The following is a 10,769-nucleotide window of genomic DNA, read 5'->3' as shown; positions in this document are numbered from 1 at the left end:
TGCTGGCTGTGGAGATTGAACCAGTGACCTTCGACATACAAAGCCATGTCTGTCAGTCGAGCCAATAAAGGTAAAGGTAAAGTTGGGGCATACGCTATAGCAGCGCGTGGCCTCGGTGCTCATCTCCGTAACATTGGGCCTTGAGCCTGTGGTGAGAGGGAGCCCATTACCCCGGGACACAGGGCCAGTGTGACATCCGGCTACCACAGTTTCCCAGGTAGTCATTTATCGACCAGCCTGAGAGGGAGGATGATCAGCTGGGTGAGCTGCACGCCGACTGCCCAGGCCGGGATTCGAACCCGGGCCCGCGTAGAAGCCAGGCATGCTGACCACTAGACCACGGAGGCGTATTGGAGCCCAATCTCAAGTGAACCCACTCACAATGGCACACAATTTTTTTTCCGGTAAATTTTGTGCTTTGAATGAATTTGCTAATCATTTCTGTCGAAAAACAGCACAAATTATTTTTCACCTTCCACCCTAACCTCCTCAGTAATAATAAAAAAAGTGACAAAATCATAGCCTTGAGGCAGTAATATTCAGCCCCAGCATCAAAAAATTATACTGCTGCCCTATGAAAGGCATCTCTTAACTCCGATGAAGTAGGTGGTGAATGGTGGAGCAGCTTCATTGTCATCCCTTGCAGTGGCAGGTGTCATTGGGCCAGCAGATGATGAAGCAGTGGCTGGTGTCATAGGGCCAGCAGATGATGAAACAGTGGCTGGTGTCATAGGGCCAGCAGATGATGAAGCAGTGGCTGGTGTCATAGGGCCAGCAGATATTGAAGCAGTGGCTGTTGCCGGAGCAGCTAATGGTATCTTTTCCACAAGTAATGAACAATGTGCTGGGATGGTCTCTAGCAATACTGATAAAGTGTGTATCTACAAAGAATATGAATTTAAGGGTAATTAATAAATTGTTTTAATAAGAATATAAAAGAATATAAAGAATATAAAAATGTCATTGTTATGATGGGGCAGGGGTAAACCAGTGTATGCTGTGAGGCCTTGGTGTGGAAGTTCCCTGCCTGAACTGTGCAGCTAATCCCCCATACAGTGAGGGCCTTTTTTACTCCCTCAGGGGCTGTGCAGCTGAGAGAGTGGTGTACATGAATGTGAGTGTGTGAGTAAGTGTGTGCCTGTCTTGGCTAAAACCCTTCACTGGGGGAAGACAACCAAGGTATTTAGATAGATTGATAGTCATTGACAGATGAACATTAAAAAAAATTCTATATCAAATACATACTATGCAGTTCACTGCTATGAACTTATTAACTAAAGGCATTGTGGCCAGTATAGCTGCATTATGTGAGCACATAAAAAACTAACTAATATATGTTTTACATTTAAAGACATAACAACTAAAAAAAATTACCAGTCTGCCGCTGCTCATTCTTGCACTTGGCAATGCAAGGCTTTGATTTTTGTTGTACGTTGTACCAACGCCTCTCACAGTCATCCTGCGTACGGGGTCCACTCCCAGGGAAGGCACTGTCAGGGTATAAATGTGAAGCAAGTTTCTTAATCGTTTCACTATGGCATGCTTTTTATTTCCCATAACTTCTCCAATAACATTTAATACATGCTGTGATGGAAAGCTATCAGTACCAATATTTTATTTACATGCATCATAAGACATTAACTTTTTAGTTGTTATGAACATGGCCATAAATACTACTTTTCATTACCTACTTTTCTAAAATGCTTTTCTCTAAGTAGGAGGATATTACACAATACAGCTATACAAAAAAATTCAAAGCATTAATCTTAATTCCATTCTTTTGAGTACTTCTAACCTAACATTATATCACCAGAAACTGTTTGACCAATGCTATCAAAATAATATTTTAATCTTACTTTACCATTCTCATCAAATCTACCTATTCCGATATAGTCTTAACATAAAATATTTGTAAAAGTGTTGAGAGCCTGGCATGCCCAACCACCCACCCCCCCAAAAAAATCTAAATAAGGAATAAATAAAATAACAGGTAAATATGACTTGACTCTCTTATACTAACCCCCTTTCCACCCTAACAAACTTGGGGACCTACCATGTTAGGTTAGGACGTGTTTGGTAGGACATGTTTAGCAGGAGTTGGTTTAGTTATGTTAGATTGTTGAGGAGTGGGGTTGCAGCAGAAATGGTCATGATGATGCTATTCACATGGAGCAGTAGGAATAAGTATGTCCTGTTTGGAAACTCTGTGGTTGTGTTTGTATACAAAAATACCCATTTGACGAGGTTAGGTTAGTTTGCAAGTTACTTGAATCATGGATATGTGAATATGTAACAAAAAAATAAAAGCGTTAACCTTAATTTCATTATCTTGAGTACATTCCAATCTAACATTATATCACCATAATCTGTTTGGCCAATGCTATAAATATACTATTTTAATCTTACTTTACCATTCTCACAAAGCCTACCCATTCCCATATAGTCTTGACATAAAGTACTTGTAAAAGTGTCCATAGTCTGGCATGCCTAGCATACCCCAATAAAAAAATAATAAAAAAATAAAAATAAATAAAGAATGAAAACAGGGCAAATATGCCATAACTATCTATACCAACCCCCTCTTCCCCCCCAACAAACTTGGCATGTTAAGTTAGGATGTGTTCGGTAGGACAGGGCAGGTTTGGCATGGTTAGGTTTAGTTATGTTAGGTTGTTGAGGGAGAGGGGGTTGTGGCAGAAATGGTCATAATGAAACTATTCAGATACAGAATGAAAAGGTATGTTCTGTTTGGAAGGTCAGTGGTTGTGTTATTATGCAAAAAATACCCAACTGATTAGGTTAGGTTAGTTTGTAAGCTGATTGAACCATGGATATGTGATTACCAACCTTGTTACAGCTTCTGCCACTTCAGTCCACGCTCTTCTTATCCTCAGGGGTGATACTCTTCCCATAACACCCTCTGATTATACGTATTTTTTCTTGAATTTGATGTAAGAAGACCGTTTCATCTGGCGACCAATTAAACTTACTCCTTTTCTGCGCTGGTTCTCCGGCCCGTAGATCATTGGGGCAGATGACGTGGTTATGGTGCGGTAATTTCAGCAGAGCAAGTCGTGACGCAGGCGGGGAGATAAGGGTATTGACGAGTGACGGAGTAAAAACAGCCTTTGAGGCTGCTTCTATCTGCCACAAAACTCAGTATTTTCTTGTGTTTGCCATTTATTATGTTTCTGTTGTACATTTATACATCTTTTCTTTATTTTTCTTTTGAAATATATACTTAATTCATGTCGGATGTTTACGTTTTGCACGGAGGCGTCCTTAGCAACGAGCCCGCCATAAAGAAGAAGAAGAAGATAATAGTAGCCAGGATTTGCTAATACCTACACTCAAAGTTGACGAGGATAGCTTTTACTCTTAATAATTTGAAACTATTAACTTTGATAGTAACTTTAAGAGTAAAAGTTAATAGCTCTCGAGGATACGGGCCCAGGTTTAGACTCGACAAATGTAAATCGGTCCTAAACTTGCATCACGCAGCTACATTAGTTCCATAACTCCAAACTTCATTTTTTTTTACTTTAAAACGTGCACATATCATTTCCTCGTGCAAAATAATGCATATTTCTTTTTGTTTTTAACGGACAGTTCCTACAGGTTTTTTTCCTATTCCGGCTTTCCCTTTCATCCGATAATCACCGGGCACCAATATGTGATGTATTATTTACGTTATTCATCATATTGCGTTGTCGGCTACCTTAATTTTTAGTTTTTGCTCTGACAGGAATCTTTTAAAAATCGATTACATATGAGTCTAAACCTCGTGTACGGGAACATTAGAAGTGGCATCTTTGGAGAAATTTCATTTCCAGGTCCGTAAAAAAAGTCGAGGAGGCAACGAGCAACTAGAATCTTAAAACCGAGATGATTGACGTGATTTTAACGGATGTATGTCTATTTTTAAAGAAATGGCAGCCTCAAGAAGGTAATGTAAATGCACAAACTGAACTATTTTCCTGCTCCGTGCACCATGTTTAGACTCCAGCAAATGTAGCGTGAGGCAGATTTAGACCACCGATTATTTAATCAATTGCATCATGGAACGTGTCTAGACGAACTAATGTAGCATGACAAGTGTCTAGACTAAACAAATGTAACATGACAATTGTCTACACCAAACTAATGTAGCATAAAAGTGTCTAGACCAACAAATGTAGCTATCAACTGGGTTTGGACCACCTTACCACGCTGGAAGCCAATTTGTCCCAAGTTTAGACCAAACTAATGTAACGTGACTTTAACCTGACTTTCACAGACAGGTGTGACAGGTAAATTTGGAGACTTGACAATTTTCATGACCAAATCATGACCCAGGATACGTCTCCATCCATAGAATAACTAATTGAGAAATTTTGGATAGAAATATTCATTTTTTAATGAAAAAAATCACGAATATTTAAACTTTTTTGCGTGCCATTTAGGAATCCTTTACGGCAGATTTTTATTTTATTTTATATGCTATAGCAGCCCTATGATGATTGATTATTATAAAGGAGAAAAAATGGTGGTCTCACTGAAAATTTAGAGATATTTAACTTTGAAATATCGTTCTAGAAACCTAAAAAACAACATTTATTCAAAGTTTTATTTATATATATATATATATATATATATATATATATATATATATATATATATATATATATATATATATATATATATATATATATATATATATATATATTTGGGAGAGACGTGCATAGTCGATTAAAGTAAGCTCAAATTGAAGAAGATACGATTATAAATAAGAATTTTAGGGCGAGTTTTTTTTTACGCAAATTTCAATTCTTTTTTTTTTTCGTGGATAAGCCTTTTAGGTACTTCCGGAGCGCGTGATTAACGAAAAACTGCATGCTTAGGCTTCTCCCCCTACATGTAATGGGTAAGATTTATTCACACAGTGTCTCCCACAGTGTTAAGACGTGCGTCTGCTCTGCTCTCCTCAGTCAGGGTAAGAAGGGGCGTGATACTTTTTTTTTTTTTTTTTACTTCAGTAAGTAAAGTGCTTAACTAATTTCGGTGCCTAACATCAGCAAGAAGTGTACCAAACTAAGAAAATAAGTGTTATTCTGATTATAAGTGCCTGCTGGTCGAGGCATCGTGACGTGTGACACGAGTGATTTTGTTAATATGCCTTTCCGTCGATTCACCCCATCATGTGATCCAAGTTATTACTTCTATTTACATGTTTGTGGAGAAGGAAACAATACTTGTTATAACCGTAAACAAAAGTAAAGTGAGGAGCATACGCATTTGCTGCGCGTGGCTGCGGGAGTTCATCTCCCTTTGAGCCTGTGGTGGGAATAAACCCTTTACCCAGGGACAGAAGGCCGGTCTGAATTACGGGTTGCCGCAGTTTACCTTCCCGGGAAGCTGGGGAACAACCCCTGACTGATACCCGGTACCCATTCACTGCTGGGTGGACAGGGGCAAGGGATAAGGAGTCTGTCCATCTGACTCTGTTCCGCCCGGGGATCGAACCCGAGACCTCTCGGTTGTGAGGCGGGCGCGCTACCATTACACCACGGAGTGATTGCTTTTATTTGCCTGTACGTCGAGGAAAATTAATGTTTTTTTTTTTTTTACAGCAAAGGAGACAGTTCAAGGGCGTAAATAAAAATAAAACAATAATGAAAAAAATGCCCGCTACTTACTGCTCCTGAATAGAGTAAACAGGAGTGGCCAAAAAGAGATATCGAATTCGGGAGGATAGGTGTCCTGATACCCTCCTCTTGAAAGAGTTCAAATTGTAGGCAGGAGGAAATACAGATGAATGAAGATTGTTCCAGAGTTTACCAACGTGAGGGATGACAGAGTGAAGATGCTGGTTAACCCTTGCATAAGGGGTTTGGACAGTATAGGGATGAACTTGACCAGTAAGTCATGTGAGACGAGGCCGCAGGAGGGGGAAGGCATGCAGTTAGCAAGTTCAGAAAAGCAGTCAGGTGAAAATATCGATAGAAGATAGAGAGGCAACATCGCGACGGAATTTTAGAGGTAGAAGACTAGCAGTAAGAGAAGGAGAGCTGATGAGACGAAGAGCCTTAGACTCCACTCTGTCCAGAAGAGCTGTGTGAGTGGAGCCCCCCCACACGTGAGATGCATACTCCATACAACGGCGGACAAGGCCCCTGTATATGGATAGCAACTGTGCGGGGGAGAAGAACTGGCGGAGACGATACAGAACGCCCAACCTCGAAGAAGCTGATTTAGTGAGAGAGGAGATGTGAAGTTTCCAGTTAAGATTTTGAGTTAAGGATAGACCGAGGATATTTATTCCGAGAATATTTAATGTTGAAGAAGGTGACAGCTGAGTGTTGTCGAAGAATAGGGGATAGGTGTTTGGAAAATTGTGTCGAGTTGATAGGGGGAGAAATTGAGTTATTGATGCATTGAAGCACACAAGGTTCCTTCTGCCCCAATCGGAAAGGATAACAAGGTCTGAGGTTGAACGTTCTGCAGCCTCCAGTCTGGAGTCATGCACTACCTGTTGGGATGGTCTTCTATTGAATGAAGTTGAATAATGCAGAATGGAGTCGTCGGCGTATGAATGGACAGGACAGTTTGTTATGGAAACAAGATCATTGATAGGTTTAGGGGAAGAAGAGTGACCGTCTACCACCGCAGATATAGAACGGCCGGACAGGAAACTGGAGATAAAGGAAGAGAGTGAGGGATATAATCCGAAAAAGGGCAGTTTAAAAAAAACTTGTGCCAGACTGTATCGAAGGCTTTCGATATGTCTAGCGCAATAGATACAGTTTCACCGAAACGGCTAAGAGAGGATGACCAAGAGTCAGTTAAGAGAATAAGAAGATCTCCAGTAGAACGCCCCTTGCGGAACCCATACTGGCGATCAGATAGAAGGTTAGAAGTGGAAAGGTGCGTTTGAATCTTCCGGTTAAGGACTGATTCAAAATCTTTAGATAGACAGGAAAATAAAGTTATAGGGCGGTAGTTTGAGGGATTTGAGCGATCACCCTTCTTAGGCACAGGCTGTACTAAGGCATACTTCCAGTAGGAAGGAAAGGTAGATGTTGATAGGCAGAGGCGGAAGAGTTTGACCAGGCAGGGTGAAACACAGTTATAGGAGTTATAGGAGGCACTCCATCAGGTCCATAAGCCTTCTGAAAGTTGAGGCCAGAGACAGCATAGAAAACATCACTATGAAGAATTTTACTAATAGGCATAAAGGAGTCAGCGGGGGGATGAGTAGGAGGAATATGCAAATAATCGTTCAGGACGGAGTTCTTACATAAAGTTTGAGCTAAGAGTTCAGTCTTAGAGATAGATTAGACGGCGGTGCTGCCCTCAGGGTTAAGGAGAAGGTAAAGAGGAAGAAGTGAAAGCAAGGTTTTGGCATTTTCTATTGATGAAGGAGTTTTTGTTAAGTCGGAGAATAGATTTGGCACGATTCCGGGCAGAAGTATAAAGATCATGGTTAGCAGGAGTGCAAAGGCTCTGGTACCTTTTGTGAGCTGCCTCTCTATCTCTAATAGCATGAGAACAAGCATGATTAAACCAAGGCTATTTAGCATGAAGAGTAGAGAAAGAACGTGGAATGTATGCCTCCGTTCCAGAGACAATCACCTCTGTGATGCGCTGGGCACACACAGATGGGTCTCTGTCCTGGAAGCAGTAATCATTCCACGGGAAATCGGAAAGTACATCTTCAGGTCGTCCCACCGAGCTGAAGCAAAATGCCAGAAGCATCGCCTCTTCGGTGGGTCCAGAGGATGTACAGTAGCGATAGGACAGGATACAGAAATAAAGTTGTGATCGGAGGAGCCCAACGGAGAGAACAGTTTGACAGAGTAAGCACAAGGGTTAGAAGTAAGGAAAAGGTCTAGTATGTTGGGCTTGTCTCCAAGACGGTCGGGGATACGTGTAGGGTGCTGAACCAACTGCTCTAGATCGGTGAGTATAGCAAAGTTGTAGGTTTGTTCACCAGGCTGGTCAGTGAAACAGGATGAAAGCCAAAGAAGGTGGTGAACATTGAAGTCTCCGAAGGTGGAGATTTCATCGAAGGAGAGTGGGCCACCACTTTATAGTTCATATAGTCAAAGAATTTTACATAGTCAGTAGAGTTAGGTGAGAGATAAACATCACAGATGTATTTAGTAATAGAATGACAATGAAGTCTTAGCCAGATGGTGGAAAATTCAGAGGAGTCAAGGTCGTGCATATATATATATATATATATATATATATATATATATATATATATATATATATATATATATATATATATATATATATATATATATATATATATATATAGTTTTCACTAACAGGGTCTGGACTCCGATGACTCTGTGAAAAATCCAGACTTCAAGATCATGGGGCGTGACGGGTTCGACAAGGAAGACATTCGCCGAGGGGAGCCCCATAGGGAGAGGAAAGAATATGAGCTTATTACTTGATACCCACCAGTTACAAGAGAGGGAAGGAGAACAGAAAACACTCAAGAAGAAGAAGAAGAAGAAGAAGAAGAAGAAGAACACTGAACAAGAAAATCAAGAGGGGGGCAGGCTGCCTACAAGGGGAAAGAACATGGCGGTACTTCAAGATAACTACAAACAAGAAGAGAGAATAATTAACTACAAACAAGAAGAGAGAAGAATTAACTACAAACAAGAAGAGAGAAGAATTAACTACAAACAAGAAGAGAGAAGAATTATTCAGAAAGCAAGAAAGAAAGAAAGAAGAAATTAATTCAGCTTAAAGCGAGGCAGGCAATAGACAAGAAGCTTGAGGTAGCCCTCAAAAAAGTAAGTGAAGAAAAACCTGGCCGAAATAGCGCCTCCAGGAACAGAAAAAAAATCAATGAAGGAGGGAAGAAATGGACACTGTGTCCAGTGCCAATGTGCACATCTAGTGTTATCAATATTCACAGGCACATGGGGATGACGCACAGCGTCCTTACTGAAGAAGAATTAAAAATGATGATCCATGTTGCCAGCGGCGATCAAGAAGAAGCCGGCCCTTCAGGAGAGAAAACATCACATGAAGAGACCTTAATCTCTTCTGAATCGTCTGATCATGACGACGATGGTACAACTAAGAAAAAATATGATGCGCATGTCTGCCCCCCTCTTGAAAAAAAATGGCCAAGATACTTCAAAAAGAGCAACATATTGGAGAAGAAGGGCAACCCTTTAGCGGAATGTATCATATGCAAGGTAAGTAGGTTTTGGAGGACGTCGAAGTAATGGGTCCCGGCAGAGACGACAACACACTGACGTCTTCCGGAAACCCGGTAGCGCAGGAGACCCAGAGATGACGCTCCTGAAATGGAGAGTGAACTTGGTTAGAAACAATTTCAGGTTTTGAAAGCTCATATCATGAAACCAGTTCCGCTTATACTCACTCTAATTCAGCTTCGGTGGCCCGCTTCTTCTAAGGCGTTGACACTGTCTCCAGCCTGCTCGTGAGTTTCGCGGTTGCTGTGCTCGCCAGCGACGACACAACACTGAAGGCATTGGAGGACGTCGAAGTAATCGATCCCGGCATATACGACAACTCACCGACGTGTTCCGGAAACCCGGTAGCGCAGGACCCAGAGATGACGCTCATGAAATGGAGGGTGAATTTGGTTAGAAACAATTTCAGGTTTTGATAGCTCATATCATGAAAGCCAGAGGGTGGCTTCTGGAGGCTGTTGTTCAGCCTCGATTAGAGCCAGCACATCGTCTGCGTCGCTGTCTCTCTCCTCAGGTTGAAAAGCCTCAGGTTGAAGAGCCTCTCGTCTGTCGGCCCTCATCTTTTTGAGCTTCTCTACCACGCTCTTACCTGGTTTGATCTTACTAATGTAATCGTAATATCTCTCTTCGATCTGCAGAGAGAGCCACAATTTTTGGTCTTCCGTCTCCTCAAAAACGGCCGAAATTTATGAACTTTACTCCCACCATAATTGTGAGCAATGCGTTTCATAGTCTTTCCTAGATTGGAGACGCTCAATTTATGGCAGCACCGCTCTGCTGTGTACGATTTCCTCGTCGGGAAGACCAAGCATTCCGGCCCTCAGCAGGAGACAGCGAGTGGCCGATAATACTTCACATATGCGTCAAGGGTCTTCTTCTCTCTTTCATCGAGAAATACGAGCGAGGTCCCTGCAAGAAAAAACTCAAAGGGTATATATATATATATATATATATATATATATATATATATATATATATATATATATATATATATATATATATATATATATATATATATATATATATATATATATATATATATATATATATATATATATATATATATATATATATATATATATATATATATATATATATATATATATATATATATATATATATATATATATATATATATATATATATATATATATATATATATATATATATATATATATATATATATATAACGGGTTTGTCTTTCATTCAGCATCAACATCATTATAGTGGGTTCTGACCTAGCGCAGCGGTTTTATGTCGAGCTATGCGAAGGTATCCCCTTCCATCTCCATGCCGATGTACTCCGACAGCCTAAATTCAGTGAATTCCATCAGCCGTCGGAGTGACTTTATCAGCATGAACGTGGCCAGCACGTCCCGCAGATCCGTGAAGTCTGAGAGCGCGCACGGTCTGCAAGCTTCAATGTCTAGGCAGGCGACTGCTGCGCCAAGGGAAGCGTTGGGAAAAGGACCCTGGAGCAACTTTTCTACGTCAGCCAGATCACTGTTCTCCGACTCCTTTTTCTTCCGCTGCTCGATAACCTCT

The 10,769-nt window shown here is 40.8% G+C and overlaps 1 protein-coding gene across 1 annotated transcript; it reads right to left on the bottom strand.

Annotated features, from left to right (window-relative positions):
• Window positions 1-592: 592 nt before the first annotated feature.
• LOC126988935 (uncharacterized) lies at window positions 593-3,453 on the bottom strand. The gene is made up of 3 exons (XM_050847361.1): window positions 2,848-3,453; window positions 1,375-1,490; window positions 593-881 (listed from the first exon to the last, which is right to left on the bottom strand). Exons 1-3 carry the CDS (start codon window positions 2,910-2,912, stop codon window positions 634-636), a joined length of 429 nt encoding a protein of 142 aa, XP_050703318.1. The 5' UTR covers window positions 2,913-3,453; the 3' UTR covers window positions 593-633.
• Between the last annotated feature and the right edge of the window lie 7,316 nt (window positions 3,454-10,769).

Source organism: Eriocheir sinensis, unplaced genomic scaffold (genome assembly GCF_024679095.1).
Source record: "Eriocheir sinensis breed Jianghai 21 unplaced genomic scaffold, ASM2467909v1 Scaffold1010, whole genome shotgun sequence".
In the NCBI taxonomy this organism is placed as follows: Eukaryota; Metazoa; Arthropoda; class Malacostraca; order Decapoda; family Varunidae; genus Eriocheir; species Eriocheir sinensis.
Note: the sequence above shows the minus strand (reverse complement) of the source record. Positions and strands in the feature narration are given on the sequence as shown.